A 21,815-nucleotide genomic window follows, 5' to 3' on the forward strand; every position below is an offset into this window, starting at 1 on the left:
TGGTATCAAGACTAATTAGCATTACCAGGTTTTTTTTCTTCTTCAATGCGGCGAATTTTTTCGAAATAAACGTGATAAACGTGAAAAATACGGGAACATTTCACCATTGCGCGGTTATATCGCTCACAGCGACCTTTATCAATCCTCGCGGCATTGTATCGAAAGATAATGGATCGCTTTCGCGGTCTTTTCGAAGTCTGTTAAACGGCTCATCATGAATTTCACAGGCCATTCGGGCAATCTGTAATAATATCGATCAGCTGGGTAGACACATGAAGACTATCAGCCGTATCTGGACCGTGCCCGATTTGTAATAAACTGCGATCAGCAACTATCTACAACCGTTGCAAATATGACTATGTGAATATCGCGAGAGCCGGTTTTCAACCAGTAAATAAAAATATACTACTCGCATCATATTGCCGCAATATATGTCACCATCTATTATTGTGAGAATGATCTTGTTGAACACAAAATCTCATATGAAAAATCGATAAAGATTGGATTGAATAAAATTGGTTTTATCTCCAAATATGACATCTTTATTTCGATAAATTGATGAAATAGTATCATTGACATTATATGAGCATTTCGTCAAACTAAATTAGATAATTTAATAAATTAAAACATATTTTCAAACATATCTAAAAATGTTGTTCATTTATGGAATTTGCATATTTGAATAGATGATCGTCATGTAAGGCATTTATGAACATTGGTATCAACATGAAACATGAAAGCTAATTTTGGCATTCATAACATGAAAATAAATTATCGCAGTGTAAAAACGCGCTATAAAGATAATTGTTATTTTAAAAAATGACAGATTGTACCGTATACTTGAAAACTGCTCGTATAATAAGACGACAAATCTGATTGTTTAAAAAAAAAGAATCGATATCAGTGTGATTATTTTAAAGAATTTGTCAAAAAAAAAAACTCTAGCAAGTGTATGAATAAAAATAATCTGTGATAAATTAAGAATTTGCTTTGCATACATCGTACTATTTTCATAATAGTGATTTCTATTTTTGCAGAAAATTGCTATGAGAAGAAGCGTATTTTGAAAGATTTCCTAAGGAAAAATTGTATAAATCTGAACTATTATTGCGCACATCGTATAATGCTAATTTCGTGGGTTGATGAGTTATTGCCTACAGGTCAACGACCACATTACGCCCTGTCTCACTAGCTACATTGAATTAGAATCGTTTATCGTCAATCAATGAAAGGAAGTCGACTGACCAGGCAGCTTCGGATTAGTAGTAATTTTTTTCAATTCAGCCAATATTCCACCATGTGGGCTTTGGCTCTTATTACGAGATTGTGTCCGTTTAATCTGAACGGTAGTTAAAATAAAAGCAGAGATTTAATATCAACAGATTTAGGAAATAATAAATAAATAATTAATAATAATAAATAATAAATAAATAATAAGTATAAGCTACGCGCGCAATATGCATTCCGATGACAAAGCTCTCGTGTTTTGTCAGTTAAAATCGTGTAGTACACATAAACCTAATCTTAACGAATCTTCTCGCGGTTAAAGCAGTCATTATAGATTACACGGCACGGAGAGCACTTTGCTCCCATTTCTGCGTTTTGATTTCTCTCCTTTTCCGTCGGCAATATGCCGGCAATACTTTCGAGCATGCCGTTGGTTGTAACGTCGGACTTAAAAGTGTATAGACAAAGGTTATAGATTGATTCTATGAATTTGTTTTAATACCCGGGTATTAGGGATCATTAAATCTGGCATGACCGAACCGGTCGCTCTCTTATGACCATGAGGATCATAAGTCCGTGGTTACGATCTATCGCCATTCAACGATAACACCGTCAAGTCAAGCTTAAAATTGCTTTAGTCTAATCTAACGATAATATTCATTTTTTTAGAGTTCAGTAAAATTCAATGCGAAAGTAACAGAGAGTAACAAGTGAAAATTTTTGTTGTAAAAATGCAGTTTTACATTAATAATGAATTATGAAGATATCAAAATCTCGAGATAATAATAATCACAGACAGCTAGTCAAGCTTCTTTTCTCGATATATTGACATCAGAAAATGGAGAAAATGATACATATATTTAAAGAATTTCATACAGTTGATCGAGCATTTTTATATTAAATGATCCAAGGTTTAATTGTCGTATTCTATTAATAAATCTTTGTCCATATGCGAATGATGAAGAGAATCCGCGAACTCTCTTTGTAAGTAAAGCACGAGAATTCGGCGGTGCCTGCAAAAGTAGCAAGTAACGACTCCCGTCAGAAACGCGACAGACTGTCGTGCATCAAGCACGCTTATAACAGGCGCTTCGCGAAGCGCTTGTTACGATCCGGTCTTGTCCTGGTGCACGTTGTATTTAGTCAGGACCACCCCGTGGTTCGCGAACGCCTCTGCCCACGCACGCAAGGGCCGTCCCGACGCCGCGGATATTTATACAACTATTGTCCTCGAATTCAACATCGATAACTCAGTCTAATTACGCCAAGAGAAGAATGGATTATACCCACTGAGAAAAAAATGATGATGACAAGCTAAAGATGTTTTGTAATTGTAATTTTATTATGATGTACGTAGTACGACGATTGTCAAATGCGATGTGCAGAAATATGCAAAAAATACTGACAAAACTTGATATTCTAGAAATAGTGATAATTATTAATCGATGTATTATTTATACTGCATGTATATTAATTATTGTTATTTTATAACATTGATTTTTTTTTCTTTTCTCTTTACATAAATCTTGATTACGCAGAAAGAAATTACGAATACTTTCAATAAAGTACTCATAATGTTTAAAAGAATTTATATAAAATTTATATTATTTGTTAACTTTTTATGGAATCAAAGCATAAATATCAATAAAATTTACTTTGCACAAACACTGGACATTCAAAAAGACCAAAAGATATTTGAAAAATCTAACGAAATGTCCAGCGTATTTTTTTATATATACATGAGGTAGAATGCTCTAATAATGCCTCATCACGCACGTGCGACACGATACCTTTATACGTATCATGCTGGTAGGTTGGCGAACGAATGAATGAAACGCAGAAACAGGACAGTAACGAGGTGAGAGAAAGAGAAACGGAGAACGGTCGCGACTGTAAATAACAGCTTCTATAAAATAAATGTAACGGGTCGTTCGATAGCAAAAGGCTAATGAGAATAGGTGCGTGCGAATGCCGAGAGACAACGCCCCAATTAACATAACGCATCATGCGGAGACTTTTATTTATTTATATTCGTCTCTGGAGAAAGAGAGAGAGAAAGAAAGAGAGAAAGGGAGCCGCGGGGAGGAGGCAAGCTGAGTTTTATTTATGGCCTATCAGGTTAATTAATAACGCACGACTCTGTCGTCTATGCCTCTCGTTCTCGCTCTATCATCGCGAGCCTCTCTTTCTCACTCCGACCGAGGGACCTGGCGTGTATGGCGAATGGCGTGGAAAAATTAATTCGGTCATTAACGAATCGCATTCGTAATAGCGCGACTCGTGCCCGCCAAGTCCCTCGGGAGAGGGACGAGAAAGGATGAGCGCGGTCCCGCAGGTATTCCGGGAAATATCGATTAATCAAACGAAGGGCGAGCACTTCGCAATCAGTGTTAACAAAGTTTAACGAGCTTCCTGTTATCGCGCGCTATAAGCGATAAGTGCGCTTCGTAGATATCAGTCCTTGATAAACGCAATTGTAAACGGCGATACGAATTAGCAGCGTCGTTGTTTGCAAACACAGTACCTGACGTAGCGTATTTTCAGCGTTTCGTCGTCGCACTAACGCGGCATTATCACTAATCTGGATACACTGCGACGCGAGCGATCCTGGGGAAAACTTCGAATTCAACACGTGCAACTAATACAGGAGACGTTTTATGACACCGAGCTTTCGTGCGCGGCGACCTTCAGAAACGTGCTAGGTCAGGTTATTAAGAGGGCACGAGGACTCTTGTTTTATAGAGGCTCGAGACGTTTAAAGAAGATGGTATCCTTCGGCGGTGGAAGGTCAGCCGAATTCAAACGACTGTCTCGGAGGATCTTTCTTTCTCGGGAAGCGGACCGATCGTGTTACACCGGTCTTTCGGGACCTGTGCGCTAGTAATTATCCCTCCCCTTAACTATAGAGACACTTCGGATCGTGTTACACTGTTGGTTCTTACAATTAGTGAAGACATCATCTTTTTATGGCCGGCGACATAAATTATTTCCATGATCCCCTTAAATTTATACGCTTCGAATAGGGATCTAAATCAGACGTGGTTTGATAACAAGCGTTATCATAAATAAAACGAAATGTAATGTAAAAATATACATTTAATTATCAAATGTATCGTATATTATCGGTGCTTCTCCAACGATATGCCTTTAGCTCATTGCGGCTGCTAACTGTTGTAGTCACGCGATGTTCGTGAACATTGAACATAAAAGATCTCGGTATATTTTAATATACGCTGTATGATTACCAGCAGATTATTCCCGTGACCCTGTTAATCTTATCGTACTTCGACGGAACGGTATAAAATTATCGAAAAAATTCATTACTGCGCAGTCGTGCTTACGATGTTATGCATGCGTACATACATTGTATATACCGGATACAATGGAGCGCAGCCGTCGGGTCTGTGAGCGATTCTCTCGCGATTCCCCTTTCCCTCTTGGTTTCTCTTTCTCTTTCTCTCTTTCTGCGGAGTCTCGGTATAATGTTTTATGGCGGCGATCAGCCGTAGAAGTATGAAGTGTCGATAGAGCGAGGCAGAAGCGAAGAGCGGCAAAGATCAAAGGGGCCCATAGAGGCCGCGTGGTAGCTCGGGGGACAGGAGCCCCCCTCCCCCCTCCACCCTCTTCTACATCTCACTCTCGTCCCTCACCGCGCCCTCTTTCCCGGTCATCTTCTCCTTCGCCGCCACACTCTTCGTCGTGATCTCTTCTCCGCTCTGTCTCTCTGTCTCGTACTGTTCAACCAACACACTCCTCTTCACAGCTTGAGCGAATGGTTTCTATGTTTGCTGCAAGTCTTTCTTCTTCGTTTGCTCTTGATCCTCCATCTCCTCCTCCTTCTCCTCCTTCTCCTCCTCCTCCTCCTCCTTCTCTTCAATCTCCTCTTCTTCATCTGCTTTCCTCTTCTTCGTCCGCCTCCATGATTGGTGGCAGGCTTCATGACGATTCCGTGATTTTCTTCGGCGTCTGAGACTGGCGAATCGTATTTTCTGAATACCGTCGAGTCCCACGCTGAAGCTATTGAAACTCGCGTTACCAGAGGATGATAGACATGGCGAGCCTTGAATGTGAGACACAAAAAGGATTGAAAGACTATTGGGAAATTCTTCAAGTTTGAAACGTATGACTTATAGTATAATCCCAACATAAAAAATATGATATATATCATCCGCTGTTAGAGTCAAAGCATGCGTAAAAAGTGAGAAACAATTAGCCGGGAATTAGCCGCAAGCTAATGAATCACCAAGAGAAATCCTGCGTTAACTAAGATGCGACTTCTCATCAATAAGCAACGATAAAAAATCGTTTAATGTGAATTTTGCGAAGTTAAATTTTTTCTGTTATAATATCTTTGCATTTCGGAATAAATAAATAAAATTGCAATCCAGTTCCCCATGGCGGTCCCGTGCCCGCGACCATATGACATTCCAGCCGGTTATTATTATCGGCAGACCCGCCAGATCGCTTTGGAGATCTGCTCAGGGACTCTGATGAGTCAGAAGCCTACCGAGCGGCGTTCTGCTAATTTTTCAATTTATTCCTCCAATTACGGCGAAGTGCGCGATACGTCGACAATTGGCCGCTATTAGTTTCGAAACGCGAGGATTCGGAGCTTCCGCCGACAGAAAAAATCCTTCTCTCTGTGCTCCTCGGTGCACCGACTGTACGCCTCGGCACTTCTGTTTGCATCAATCGTTGAGCATCGTCTCAAAACAGGCCCGTTAATATACGAATAAGAAATTAAAAGGGCGAACTCTCCGTTTACGATTTTATTGGGAAAGCTTAATGTCATCTAAACGCCGACCCGTGCAAAATTTACGTTCTCGTCATTAAGCGCACCTGCGACATTCATCGATCTGATTATATAAACTAATAAATGTCACATTTTACTTTCTTTATACGCCGGAGTTATCATAATAAGAGAATGTTTACGGCTGGAAGTGAATTTTAAAGTCCATCTCTCGCGTTATGAGCGTGGCCGCCAATTCTGTATGCGAGGCTCGAATTATCATGCTTCTTTAGAGCAATTTGTTTAATTTCAACAAGATAAAATTCATTAACTGTTTAATATAACTGCATCATGATATAGAGCAATTTAAAAAAAAAAAAAATAAAATCATTAATAAACACTCACATACCGGTATCATAAATATTATATATGTATAAAATATTTGTTTTATATACGCTACCCTACGATTAATTAGACAGCAGCCTCCTTTTGCACAAAACATACATAATTATTAGTCTTGACCGAGATCAACGGACTGAAGACAGCATATGTTAATATTCCGCAAATTGATTTATTCCACGATTTATTCAACGTTTCTAACGCCGGCTAACAAGACAACTATAATTTGTCGCGAAAAACGGACTAACGAGCCGACGCCATTCCCGCAATTAGCCGCGCGCGTAAACGCAGCTCGACCGGACAAAGGATTACGAATACACTTGCGCGATGATGAGAAGGCGTCTCTAGTTGTGATCGCATAAATCAACGCAAAAACGGAGAGCGGCCGCCGCGTTGAGATGAGAGTCCGAGAGGACCGTGCGAGGTAGGGTCAGGCCAGTCGCGACCGACCGGTCAGGTACCACTTGGTGTATACCTGGCGGATTCTGGAAAACATTGACGCGCGACAAGAGACAACGCACCCATCCCACCCGATGACACAGTGGCGCACGTGCGCACGGAGTAGTCGAGTATAAATAATACAAGACGCGGACAAAGATGCCGCCCTCCCGGTCATTTGTTTAAATTAAAATTATCTCCGCAGAGAGGAGAGAGGCGAGAGAGGTGCCCGCGAGTACCCGGGCACGCGTGTCGCTGCATGCCGCACACGCGAGCCTTTTATTATGATTGTTAATGGTCGGTTGCTCGTGTGTTAGGCGCGGGCCCGCAGAAAGAGAGCGCGGACACACGGCCGAGTTTTGCGAGGGTGTTCTACGTGTGTGTGCGCGCATATACACGCGTGTGCATATATGTGCACGAATCTGAACGCGAACGCAAGATCGGGCGCAATTTTTCTTGCCTGATTCCATAAATTGCTGGTCGACAGCCGATCCTTCTTTAGTTCCAATTGATACGTAGAACCATGCTTTTTCAATTAATATAATCCATTTGAAGTTAATTTCAAGAAGTAACTGATGGATATATTATTTTTCGAATATCTTCATCTTTATTATCCTTATAAAATATTGAAATCGATCATAAAATACCGACTGACAGGTATCCATTCCGCAGGATAATCCTATTTACAATGACGATGCGAAGAATATATTGATCGAGATAGGAAAACGGTGGATTTATTGAAGATACGATGACATAAAGATGAAAGCGACGAGCGTCAGGATTAGAAATCAAAATGAGGGTCGAAATAGAATCATCAGGAATGCCGGGCATGCCACGGTCCTAAATCTACCAGCCGATACCGATCTCACTTTTATCGATAGCCATATGAGCGTCCTTAACCGGATCCTGGAAATGTGACGATTCGTTGTCAACTTTACGAGGATCGTTACAGACGTCCTGTCGATTCCGTCTGTAGCTAATTGAACGTTTTCTCACAAGGTGAAAGAACAAACGAGAAGAAAAGGACCCCGGCGACGTTATTCGAACTCTCGTTTTGTAATGATCGCAATCGACGATCTACTTACATCTGTACAAACTAATCTTCCAATTAGCACAGTAGTCAGCCATGACTTTTTCGCTCGATAAAACTAAATTAATAATAGCCACGGTACGCAGTATATGATGCACCTTTTACTAAGTATCCGCCTCGACGTTATTAGCGTTAGAACGGAAAATAGTCAGACTGTTACTAATTAATGTAACGAGGAAGCGAGCCAGTAGATCCATTTGTGACTTATGAAAACTGTATTCCATATCTGCTATGTGCATAAACATTAAAACCGTTGGTTTGAAAATTTCATATTATTTATAACGTGTCATGTTAGATATTTTAATAAAAAAGTATTTAAAATAAAAAAAAAAATAACAGCCTTGCCATATTATACAACAAATAATGAACCGTGTAATGATTTTTTGAATGAAATAGAAGAGTGTTAAAGAGATGTAAACCTTATTCGTATACGATGAGAAAATGTTTGTCTCGCATGAACAAAGCTCTCATCTTGAGCAAGACCGACAGATAACAAAGCGCGAAGGATAATTGCGATCATAATTCTCACGTCACGTTAACAGAGGTACTTTATTGTACGAACGCGGGGCGATGTTAAAAAAATTACACTTGACACGGCCGTGACAGCGCGATCAAAAGTGTCGCGCGAAGACGATTCGTACATGCGCTTGTGCACACACGTCCGGGTATATCTTCAACGAAGGTAACGACCTGCGGATCTGGAGATAAGACTCTTTATCGCTATTAAAGAAACTCGTAAAGAGCCATGAAGGTCCTTTCTTCGAGAAGCAAAAAGATATCAGTGGTGGACTTATACAGTACGTTTGGGATCTTGCCATGCAACCGCTGGCATCGTATGCGATTTGGTAGTTCGAGCAAAGAAAATGTGACAGATTAGATAGATGAAAAAATATTTGTCTATTCGTGTGAATAAAATAAATTTATTGACGATATCTCTGTTCATATCGCAATCAATGTTAATAACTAATTAGTCAATTTTTCTAAAATCTATATTTTGCTATTCATATGATATTTTATTATAGCGTTGATATTGCTTTTCGCGCTATCAAATATCAAATTAATTTTTATTTATTTTTAGGACGCGATGATGGAATTGATTGAAGTGGTAGACTAGTATGCAAGTAATGGAGCGTGTTCTTGGTAATTTTCGATCGCGCTTCATCCAATATACGATGCCTCTATGGTTCCTAATGATCAAATCTCTAGCAGGATTAAATGAGATAATTACTTTTCTTTAGAACAGTCGAAGGAGGTTACTATATCATTTGTCAATGTCGATTTTCTAGCATATTAATTATCATGTTATTAATTTTATTTCATTTATTTAACAAACCGAAAATTAATGCAGTTTATTTAAACTTATTTTATAGGATGTACTCTTCAAATTTCATACTTTAAATATAATTTATATAGAGAATATAGACAATAGATTCTTTAGCTATTCCATTTCGTTCTAAATTGCTCGCGTCTGTTCACATCTTTTTTAAACGAGCAACCCTTTTCACGGCTGCAACTATTTGCGCGCTGAAAGAGATTTGCATGTGCGGCCGCATTTGTCCCCATGACGAATGGTCCACGGTGCCGCAATAGACACTCGCGAAACGAATTAACCGGAATTCACAGCGATTCGATTACTCGTTTACCACGTAGGCGATCACGTGCTTGTAAAAACCTGCGAAACTCGTTCCTACGACGAGGGACGATCTGTCCCTCTCTCATCACTCGTGCCCTCTTCCTTCATTGCCGTGCCCATACTGAACTTGTGCGCGATCTACCACTCCACTTTTACCCCCGTAAAAGCACTTTGCATCGCCAGGTACGAATTCGAGTCGTTTTATCGAATCATGATCTTTCTCTCGGCTTCTCTGTCCTTCACCGCCGTTTGAATGTGATAATCCGGCTGATAATCGAATGCGAGATGACTAGATGTTAGGCCAGGGCAATTTGCGCAACGATCGATTTATGACAGTCCTGTACACGTCTATATACGCACGCGAACGCATATATACGCATGCCTATATACACCATACCGCCGCTCGCTCTTCTCGCTTTAATGGAAGTCCAATAAAGTCGTTCTCGCCTGAACGATCTTGGATCGAGGCTTAGCGTGGTTCAACGGCTCGGCGGCCACTGAAGAATTCATTAAAACTGCGCCGAGGCAGTATGAGTAGTCTCGCATCTTTAAATAGATGAATTACGAGCCACGTCTCTCTCACGACTTACCCGTGAAACTTTCTTATTGATGAGCCTGGAAAATAATTTCGCCGTAACAATTTTGGTCGATTAAATTATAACGTCTGCTGCAGCGAAGATTTTTCCCGTGGCCACGAGTTAATTTCAATTTGTCCAACTTCAGCTACGAGACGAAAATCAATCTGTGAAATCTTTTCTTTCTTACAAAAAATATTTACTTTATTTTAACTTTGTTTGCTTATCTGATGATAATATAATTCACGTGGTTGTACGAGATATTGTTTTCCATATATGTGGTAACATTTCAACGATATAATGTTCAAAGTCTTCTCGATTGACACGACATCTGGAAGGTATGCCGAAAGATCGATAAAGATTAAACAATATTATAGCAGATTCTGGTGTCTGTTTACATAGCGATATCTCGTGAAGATTTCGACATTCAACGGTTGATCATCCGAGGAATTCAACGGCAGGATTCGATCAGCGCTGGTAGACATTTTGTGGACCGTTAGCCGGTTGTTGACGAGCAACTGTTTGGACATTATGCCCTGCTTCTATGTAATCTCACCGATCTTTCCCGATGTTCCTCACGGAGGCGAGAGAGGAGAGTTTAGGTCGGCCGGTCGTGTGGCGATCCATTACACCTTCGCCGTCGTATCATCCTCGCAGCATCTGAGACAAAGAACCGCGAGAAGACAAAGTAGTAGAGTGAGAGGAGAATATCGAAAGGAGGAAAAAGTATCCGTGTCAACCGGAGACTGTTCCGTGCATAAAGTTCACATAGCTGTGACGGATTCTGACCGTGGAAACCGATAGGATCGCCGTTCATGCGACGTTCATTCGTCGATCTATCATTCGCTCAGAGAACGATTTTGTGCTGGTTATCAGTGCTGTGGAAGATCGTGCGAGATAACATTCAGATCGAAGGAAGTTGGTAAAATCTTTATATCTTATCGCGATAGCTTCAACAAGGAAAATAAATATCAGAAATTAAAATCATATAGGATTCAGGTTTTTTATATTAATAATCTTGTAGTGATAATATTACTTTAAGCGATCTAAATATCATAGTGTGAAAAATAAATATTGAACGCGGTCGGCGTTATTCGCATTCCTAACCGCGAGATTATCCCACGGTAGGCCGACGGATCGCGAATACTCGATTTCGGTAGTTGGCTCCTATCTGGATGAGTTCGTCGAAGGGAAACGATGGACATGGATGGATCCGCGAAAAGACGTGGACCGACCGGCCATGTGTAGGTGTGGATGTTGCTCGCGCGGACGAGAACGGAGACGGACGGACGTACGGTGACGTAAAGCGAGGTAGACAAGGAGCACATTACGAGAGGCAGATATATAGCTCCGGTATGGAAGAAAGACAGACGCGTCCCGGTTGCAGACCCGGGGAGAACGGCGAAAGAAGAGACGGTGTGGAAGAGCCGGAGTTGCGGAGGAGGAGAAGCCGGAGGAGGAGATGGAGGAGGAACGGGAGAGACACAGAGGGAACTTGTTATGCTTTGAGAGATATGGCGGAGGCCCGCGGAATACATAATTTTGTAAAGACAAAAATGCTGCGGTCGTGCCTCGGCGGAGTCGCATTTTTCCTTGTTTCACAAAATGTTCAGGCTCGCCTTTCCCTTCCTGTCCCTTCTTGTCCCTTCGTCCTCCTCCATGCCGCTTTTTCTCTCCTCCCTCTCTCTTCCTCTTCTCTTTTTCTCCTCTTCTCCTTCGTCCTGCTAGTGTTGTCCTCCTTGTCCGAGTTACCTCCGCGCGCATCATCCCTTTCTCGTTTCTCCGGTAATGCGCCGCGGAATGAGAAACGTTTTGTAAAAAATGTATCCGCATCTTCGTAGGTACGTACTGTGTGTACCTAACTGGCGCATATCGCGAACCGCGCAGATGTGTACCGACGGGACGTGTTGCCACATCGTTGCGCGTGTATGTACGTGTTAACGTTGCCGTCGTCGTCGACGTGAATTCTGATGCCCGGTGCGTTTGGCAATTTGCGAGTTCCCAGACCGAGATTTGTCGCTGACGCAACAAATGCGAGGCGCGACCGAAGCTGAGTATTTTCCTCTTTTTTTTTTTTTCGAAACGCTAAAAGTTCAGTATTTCCGAATATTTGCAGTCAATATTCACTTCAGGATATTTGCATGTCAAGTTTTTTGTCTTCTTCTAAAAAATCTAATCGGCTTTCTTCATTTGTACAAAAATTACAAAAATTAATTAATGTATCTTATTAAATATTTTTTAATTATAGAATTTACAAACTTGTAGTTATTGATGTATTATTCGATAATTACAGATATGTAATATGATGAAAAAAATTTTTTTGCATATTTAAGAACAAGTATCCATTGCACACATACTCTACATATCAAAGTGTACCGACTTTCCGGTTATAATTTTTCAACTGAGATATCGGCGCGGCTATAAAGAACAGAGGACTATTGTCTCGAGGACAAAATGCGACCAATAAACGTTTGGTCACGGAAATAGGCGAGACGTGCATAACGGTCTCCGAAGGAGAAATTTCCATAAACTCCCCATCTTCCTGCGCCCGGCTCGTGTCTCCTTTTACCTCTTCGTTCTTCTTTCGTGCTCCAGCACGAGAACGTCTCCCTCTTCGCGAGGGAAGAAGCCACCGTCCTTTCTTCTTCGCGCGAGCCATCGCCGCGCACACTCGCTCTCGCTCCCGTGCATAGTTGAGATCCCTAACTGATTTTAGTGGTTTCCCTTTGACTTTTTGACGGCTTACAAGGGCCGACAGCCATTCAAATACTTCTGTAACCGCGTGCAGGGACCGTCGGCTCCATAACTAACCTCGGTCAACTCTTGAGAGGGTCAACTCTCCTCCTCCTCCTCCTCCTCCCCCCTCTCTCTCTCCCTCTCTCTCTCTCTCTCTCTCTCTCTTCTGTTCTTACGTGACTATGTATCAGAGGAGAAGAGTCCCATGATCAAACACGAGAAACGCTGTCTTGATGAGGAAAACGTATCAATGATACTAACTTCGTTATTGAAGAAATGTGTATGTATGTGCTAAAAATTTTATTCTTTGAATAATAATAAAATTAAGATAAAAAAAGATTATCTCAGTTGACAGATATAATCGTTAAATTGGTCGCTCGTACAAGTAAAACCAGATTTTTAAGATTTAACTTGATAGAATATTTTTGTAAGCTAAAATTGTAAGTTCCATTATATAATTTTATTCATAACAACTATTAGTATAAATGCCAATGATGTTAATCAAGGAATAATTAACAATTCGAGCAGCGCAAGAAGGCTGCTATCCATTTGGAACCTTCGGAAAGTTGGCAAACTAATGAAGCGGTCAAGCGATCATAAAAGATAGGCGGGTCGCGCGTTGTTTGATGAAGAAATAAAATTATATGTCTCTTTCCCTCTCTTTCTCTCTCTCGCTTACACCTCTTCTGCTGCGTTCGGCGTATACTGAGGTGAGATACAAGACATACCTCTCACTCGCGGCGACTTTATCTTTGTTTCTTTCTCTCTCTCCTCCGCGGTTTATCCGAGTCACCGATCGCGTAGATTCTGAGAACCGACCGAAACAATATCATAACTCGTCGGGGGCCGGGAGCCGGCAGCCATAAATAGAAACGTTCGTACCTGATACAGGGAAAGCCGACTGCTTCGTATTCCACCCGCGCGAGAAAGGGGAGACAGAGCGAGGGGAGCGAGCAGGGATTCACGATAATTATGATGCATCTTAAGACACCGCGTCACCGACCGATCGGTTTTTGATGGCGTTGCGCAGCGACCGAGAATACAGCCGACAGAGCGGCTTTCGTAATGCAGTCTGAAGTCGACTTCGCCTGCGTGATCGAAATTCATGATCGATGAGTGAGTTTGTCTTGTCGCACCTGAACTTTACGAATTTCGTTTTATAGTCTGTACGTTCCCGACTTGACAAAATGATTGCATGTATTGAATGCAAATTGGATAAAATGACGGATGATGTCATTATGACTCGGATATATATAAAGTATCTTTTTGAAGAATCTATTGCACGAATACGTTAAAGAAGAAGATGGAAATACGGCTACGTAGATCTGCTACTAAATTACTGCACAATTAATGGCGCTTGAATTGTAACTTCAAACGGTCGTCAGTAATTGATAAATGCGATGAAGATTAATTTGAATTACGATTTCACCTGTCTGTCACATAATAAAATAATTTTGGATTTTAATTAGACTCAAAGATAGAAGAGAGGAAGATATATTATAGCCTTAGCAAAAAAGATTTTTTTATATATATACGTATTTTTTAAGATTTTAATAGATTTCTTGACAGACCCTCGTATTAATCATACATTAATAATAAAAAAATCAAGACAGATAATCCGGACGCTGCGATTGTGTAATCGCGGTGCTCTTCTGAGATTTTCTCGACAGTTCGCGATAAATATCTCGACATTTAGGCGAAGCTTAACCCTGACTGAGCGCTCGTGAACCTGAAGAACTGCCCGGCCGGCCAGGAACGAAAGTGCAGTAAAACGAAACAAACGATGGACGACGGCGCACACGTGTTCGACACGATTACTATTCCGCGGCTGTGCCTGCCCGGTGACTTATGTTAATGTCGTAATTATATCATCCTAATCTACCGAGTATACGCCGCGTATCCTACGTGGCCGCATCCTATCAAATACCCATCTTGGAAACTACCATACGTGCCAGAATGCAATCTCGACCTGCGAGCCCTCGCGTCGCGGTTTCCATGAAACTCTGAAAGTACTGAGAATTCGGCAAACTTTCCGGTACTTTTGGATAAACATGTGATATATAAAGGCAATTATCATAAACATGTACAATAGATTATTAAAGAAAAAAAATTAAAACATATTTACATATTTAAATTTATACATATTTTCTAGTTACGTTACAAAGAAAGTTAGTCTTCAAATTCCTAATTTGTTTGCTGAACAGACGATATGCGATGCGTAACTCCTGTGTGACGCGAAGATTATATGTAATTTGTTCGTGACAAGAGAGCACGTATATCGCGTAGATGTATGCGTGAGTCAAACGCAATGCGTCGACAGAAACATGTTGGTAAGGTATACAAATTAATTCTTTTCTGCAGGCTCTCGCGGACAGTCAGTCGTAGCCTCATGATATTGATAACAAGGACGAAGTTATTCAAAGGAAACTGGATCGCTTTGGTCATCCTTTCCACGGATTTCCGTCTCTTTGACGATTCCACTTCATTCTATATGGATCGAGTCTTTCGACATTCGCCACGACTACGGTTGGTTACCTCTGCCTTCCAGAACGAAGAATAGGCACTAGAACTACGGGCTGTGCTCGCTTAATCCGCGAATCGAAGCTTTCATGCATAATTCATCTCTCTCTCTTTCTCTCTCTCTCTCTCTGTCTCTCTCTCTCTCTCTCTCTCTCTCTCTCTCTCTCTCTTTCTCTCTCTCTCTTTCTCAGTTGCGTTCCCCATCATCTTTTGAATCGAGAACTTTTGGAATTCTCTCTGTCGTTTCTGAAGGGGAAATTTATTGTATTTATGGCATTCACACTGAAGAAAAATCTATGTGTTCAGTTCATGATCAATGTTCAAATCCGAAAAACATGCTGCTACGGATAGTTAAATGTATCTGACGTGTTAACATAATTGTTATACATACATAATATATACCACCAGATAAATGATTAACGCCAAGTCATCAAATATTATCATTAAAATAATTATCATTAAATATACTTTATCTTGGACTAATACTTTATTTTGGATTCTTTTGTAAACATCAATTTTAATATCAATGTATAAGAAAAATGAATATCATTAATAATATAGAAATTTTCATCTTTAATATTATCAACGACACGAACGTACTCTCTTATTTTGTAAATTCTCTTTTGCTATTAATCGATTTCCCAGCACTTGCCTTCCAATCGAAATTATCCTTTGCTCTTCGAGAAGGCGGGCATCGGACAATGCTCATAAAATTTCTCGTGAAACGTGCTTCGTCCACACAAGGAGGTCTTAATGATGATTACCAGCGTCACCCGTATACGATCAATCTCGAATCAGCAATTGTAATTGACACCAGCTCGATGACTCGAGAGAAAGGCTCGCTCGCGGAGGGGAAGTCCCTCTTTCTCGCGTCAGACACCCGCATATATGCATCGCGCATCGGACCGCTAACACGCGCGGTTCCGTACATAATATCAATTTATGTGCCATAACGGACAGCGTAGTCGCGTGATTGGATCCTTCACGCCGGCTTCCACACGCATCCGCGGCCGTATAGCAGGGTTCACATCTAATACCGCCACCCTATAAATTCTGAAATATTAATAATATCCTTTTCCCCTCACAACCGCCTTCCCCTCTATCCTCCCTGACCACCCTCGCGCTGCGACGTCCGGGATACGCCGTGTGAGACGGCCTGCATTATCCAAGAATTTATGGCCGTTTAGACAAAAAAGGCGTCGGTTCGTTTTAGACTCGCTCGCATTTTGATACCTGATTCATCTCCGCTCAAGTATGTAGAAAAATGAGAGAATCATATGTATCACGTAAACTATAAGTAGGGTCGATGTTAATATCTTTGATAATTATGAGTATTTATAAATTTGAGTATTTTAGATTTTAAGATTATAATGCGCTAAAATTAATTATTAAAATAAATTTCTAAAATAAATTTCGCTAAATAAAATAAATGAAAAAAATTGTTTAATTAAATAAAAATAATAAAAACTGACTTATGATCATGTCAAAATAAGAAAATTAGGATTTATTATTCTCTTTGCAGGAGACTCTCTCATGAAAAAATAGTCTATTATTAAAACTAAGAGTTGAGAGAAGTGCGCCCATGCTTGTCGGTGCCTAACGGATTTATGGTTGCAGAATTCAGCGATGGGACATGTCTCGCCTTCATACAATTTCGGAGACTATATTAGCATTAGAGCGACGGGTATATTCTTCTTCTGGGCCCGATGAGGCCCAGGTAGACCATCCTACGCGTTGGTCCAACAACGACAAAACCACACCCGCCTTTGGACAATGGGTGACGCACTGCACACACACACACACACACACTCTCTCTCTCTCTCTCTCTCTCTCTCTCTCTCTCTCTCTCTCTCTCTCTCTCTCTACTCGCCTCTCCCTTTCTTGAATTATGATTTAGGTGATCCTATACACATATATCGCTTTAGATATCATTCGGCTACGATCCTCTCGATCATTGATCTTGGAATAATATTTTCGCGGATCAGACTATCGCGCGCGCCTATAGCGCAGGTAGACGCTGGTTCATATCGATAGAACTTTTTGGAAATATAGGCGTGCCTGCAAGATTTATATTTCACATTAATATTCATGATCCTAACTTGTACGCTATTTTATTAAATTGATTTCATCTTAGTACGCAAATAATTCAGAGAATATACTCGATTATTGACTTCATCCTATTATTAACTAATTTCTTTATTAAAATTGTAAAAAAAATTAATGAAATAAACAGACATATTTTTAGATTTATTTATGAAAAATTTAACTTTTTGATTTAGTAAATTTAGTAAGTTGTATGCAATTGATATCGGGATTTATTTATATGACAAACACATATTACTGTCACATGTATTACAAGATGTATTACAAGGATTAAATATTAAACTGTATAAGGAAATTTATTGTATCATATTAGGTATTGTGTGGAGATTATTTGTCTTCCATTATACAGATCTTTATCATCAGACTAGAAATTATTATTGCATCGGAACGCTGAAAAAAATCTTTCAGTGATTTATGACAACATAATCCTAAGTAATCTTTGTCGATGAAAAAAATCTATAAGCTGAAAGTGATGACATTTCAAAGATCGTAATGTCATTACGATCGCGAATCGTGACTATGATCGTTGCGTAACGTTCCATCTCTCGAGATCACAGCATCGCTCGAGGTGGAATTTATGATTATTATCCGACATACACGGGATTATTTCCATCGCGCGAGGTCTTTTCGCATTGGATATTTTCTTGGCAACATTTTTACAAAAGACTTTGTATAACATGAGAGTACCAGAAAATCTCTAGCGTAATAAATCATTTTGGCAGACAGTTTACAGCACAAATTGATATAAATAAATATGCAAACATTGCTATTATTACATTTATTTCTATCTGACAAAATATAAAAAAATCATGATTTAATTAATATTTTTCTCATTAATTAGTTTTACTCTGTTCTTCAAAATCATACTTTATTTAAAAAAATTTATTTTGGTATGCGAAACGTCACTATAAAAATTATTTCATGGAATATTACATTAAAACTACAATATATCTTCTGTATCTGAAGTTGCAGTAGACTTTCTGTCATTCGAAATGTCTTCATATAAGCTATTCTTCGCTACGCATTCTCCCTCGCATGCTGACAACCTTGACGACCTCATCGTCAAATCGTTTCTCTGACGAATAATAATAAGTCAATCAGGTCGCGGGCGCTGATAAAGAAATCGGTAGGTTGATCATAAGTGGAAGTGGACCTCCAACCGTGCGACGCGGACGTCTCTCTGACAAATGAATCTGCCGATGCACTGTGTTCCCGCGGGATCGAGTTGAACAGACTAGCCGGTGACGTCTTCATAACAGCGGCCCTTCCTCTGCAGCGTTGTCCGTCACACAAATCGTCTAACCAGCCTTCCAGGATGTCACCGATTTATTTTACGAGCCAGTCCATGGTCCTGGGCGCGGCAAGCTTCTCAGCTTCCCCACTTCCCTGCTTTAGACTGTTATATTGAGTTCTTACGCGACACGTCCTGCGGGCTCCTGATGCAGGCGCATACGGATCGATGGTTTATTGAGAGTCATTACCTTTCTACGGGGTTATAAGTTTTATCCTTCCCTTCGCCCCCGGCAGGGATAGTGACACCTCGATCCTGCCTCGGGGATATCGATACTGGTTTGGACCCCGCGGGAGGATCGGGAGGCAGAGAAAAAGGAAGAAAGTCATAAGACAGCGTAATCACGTCTCTCGTCTCAAGAGATCGAATCTCGAGATACAGAGAGAATTTCGAGCGGGCTTCCTTGCGTCGGTAATTCCACGCGCCCGGACACGACCCTTTGCATTTTTAGTCGCACCAAAATCGCTTAAAACAGGACAGAAGTAAAACATTACTAATTTGCTTGAAAATAAAATAAATCAATAGCTGAGCTTATACAGGGTGTCTCGGAATATTGGCTTAAATACTAATAACAGATTTTTTTTATCACCTTTGAATCGGATTAGAATTCTGAAACGGTCTGTATAATAAAATTGATAAATATTAACGTGACGTATTTCACAGTATTCTTACTAATTATTTGTTTAATTTTATAACACGCCATGTCTACTTCGTTATGTAGAAAGATTAATTCCTGATTAATTGGACACGTTTTGGTGCACAGAGCTGCTAAGTATCCACGGCGCTGCAGTTAATTTACGATTAAACTACTTCCGTGATGCTCCTCGAAGGTCAGAACGTCAAGAAAGTGGTAAAGAATTGGAGTGAAAGGTACGTCTACCAGGTAATTTTTCCCGGTAGCTCCCGGTGGAAGACGATCCTCTGGGTAACCCTTAATTACCGGGAGCAATTAGAAAATTGTGCTACTCGGAGGTAAACCCGATTTATCATCGTTTCCCCTCCGAGGAATCGACTTGTCGAATACTCTTTCTTTAAAGATTAAATCTGCTTCAGATCTGCTACTATCGATAAACTAAAACAGGTATTAAGGAAACGGCCTAAAATTGTGAAACACGACAGTTATAACTTTCGCTTTGTAGAAAAATGTCAGAAATATATCATTCTTATTTATTGGCGGAACTTTCGACTGGACAGGTAGGCCGGTATTTACCGAAACATCTATAAATTGATTCATTAAGTCGAATAGATTATTTATATACGGTTGAAATTGAAAAAATAAGGTTACATCTATTTTTCATTTTAAATTTACAAAATCACGTCAATAATAGCAGAAGATCTACGTACGAATTGCGAATCTACGTTTCCTTTCTCCGTTGCGGAGTGATCCCGCCTGAATCGAGCGTGGCGGCTTGGCGGCAGCGTCGGTGGTGGCGGACATAAGAAAAATTGATACGTAGGCCCCTAATGGCCCAACAAAAACGGGCCCAACAGAGACAGGACGACAAAAGCATATGCATATTATGAATGGATGAACGAGGCGAAGGAGGAATGGATGCCAGAAATATATTGCCTCGGTGCATCTACTCCCTACGCGTACACGTGACCTGACGTAAAAGGGAGGACGGGAAGATTGAGCCCATCTAAAGAGAAAGAAAACTTCGACGGGGGGGAGGGACAGAGAGAGAGAGAGAGAGAGAGAGAACCCGTAACGGAAGGTAGGAGAAAGAGGGCTCCAAGTTGCAAAGCTTAAGCATCCTTTCCCTTTATCTCCCTTTGTGCGGTGGACGATGGCGCGCGGCAAGTCCGTGCCGCGACAGAAAATTAGTAAAATCCGGCGGCCAACGCGTGGAACCGTCCGTCGCGCTATCCGTTGCCGGATTTATAAGGAGCGAAGGTGGGATTTATGTCGGGCCGTCGGTTATTTATCGGTTTCGATGGTACACGCGATATCGTTACACGGATATCGATACGTCCTTAGTACGAGCGAGGCAGAATCGTTCCTTCTCTCTTTTCCTCCCCTTACCCCTCCGCATACATCCTGCTTTATTATTGGATCTTTCCCTCACTCTCTTTCTCTCCTTCTTTATCTTTTAGGCGAGACTTGATTTACCTGGGGACACCTGCGGGGTGGATCCGGTGAACACGACATCTTCGATCGTGAAAGCGAAACGCCTGGGCCTCCCGAGTGGCTTTATCGCTGGAATTTCCTTCGCGAGGCCTACAAAGAAGAGCAGAAATTTATATAAAAGTATATAGCAGCGAAGATATTTAGCAGCGTTAAAATTTTCGCGTTTAATGAACGGACTTTCACGATAACGCTCTCTCGACATCGATGATTAATACAAAATGTATTATTGGGTAATTAGTCTCTGCGTAGACCGGTATCCTGAAACTAGGTCGCAATAAATGAATCGGTAATCGAGCCTGATAAAATTAATAACACCATTAATCTTAGCTCTCATGCTTGCTCTTTGCGAAAGCATTGTAAATGAAAACACGTTAGCGAATCGGTAAGCACAGTTTTCTCGAGTAAAATGTTAATGATAGATATAAAACTTGATGAATCCGTACAGCTGAAATTCTCTCCGCATTTGTAACGATAATCGCACCCCTCGGTTTCCTTCGAAGATCGGATTTACTTTGACCCGTGAAATTTACCCCAAAACTCGGCAAGGGTCCGGAGTACCGAAGGAAAGGGGGAAAGGGAGCAACAAGATCGGAAGAGCGGATGAATTTTCAGCTGACGTACTGCATTCTTAAAGATCTTGCAACTTCCTTCTACACTTTCTGAAATTATTCTCGGACTTGCAAGTTGTAACAGAACAGCGTTTTTTCTCAAAGTCATCATATGCAATAAAATGGGCAACGATCTGTTATATATCATATCTATCATCATAATCTAATTTATCATCACGATTGATACAGAGTACAAAAACACAAAAAAATTCTTAACAAAAATATCTTACGTAACGGCATGCATTTCCATGAAAGGTACTTGACGATTAAACGATAATGGTAACATTATAACAGGATCGTCGAGACGGATGGCAGATCAGGGCGATTATTCGCAGCCA

At 40.7% G+C, this 21,815-nt stretch overlaps 1 protein-coding gene across 7 annotated transcripts in view; it reads right to left on the bottom strand.

The window, feature by feature from the left end:
* LOC105422581 (uncharacterized) overlaps positions 1 to 21,815 on the bottom strand; it is a 532,825-nt gene that overhangs the window by 138,795 nt on the left and 372,215 nt on the right. For 5 of the 7 annotated variants that reach the window (XR_016139110.1, XR_016139115.1, XR_016139113.1 and 2 more), the window contains one exon: positions 18,214 to 20,959. Coding sequence is in view for 1 of the 7 variants with exons in the window: in XM_089076401.1 (XP_088932527.1) it covers positions 5,007 to 5,287; positions 20,852 to 20,959 (389 nt within the window). In the remaining 6 variants the exon portion in view is untranslated. Of the gene's footprint in view, positions 1 to 4,305; positions 5,288 to 18,213; positions 20,960 to 21,815 lie in introns of those variants that run through there. The other 2 variants (XM_089076401.1, XR_016139114.1) reach the window with 2 other exon arrangements.

Source organism: Pogonomyrmex barbatus, unplaced genomic scaffold (genome assembly GCF_055798465.1).
Source record: "Pogonomyrmex barbatus isolate J1 unplaced genomic scaffold, ASM5579846v1 scaffold2, whole genome shotgun sequence".
NCBI lineage: Eukaryota > Metazoa > Arthropoda > Insecta > Hymenoptera > Formicidae > Pogonomyrmex > Pogonomyrmex barbatus.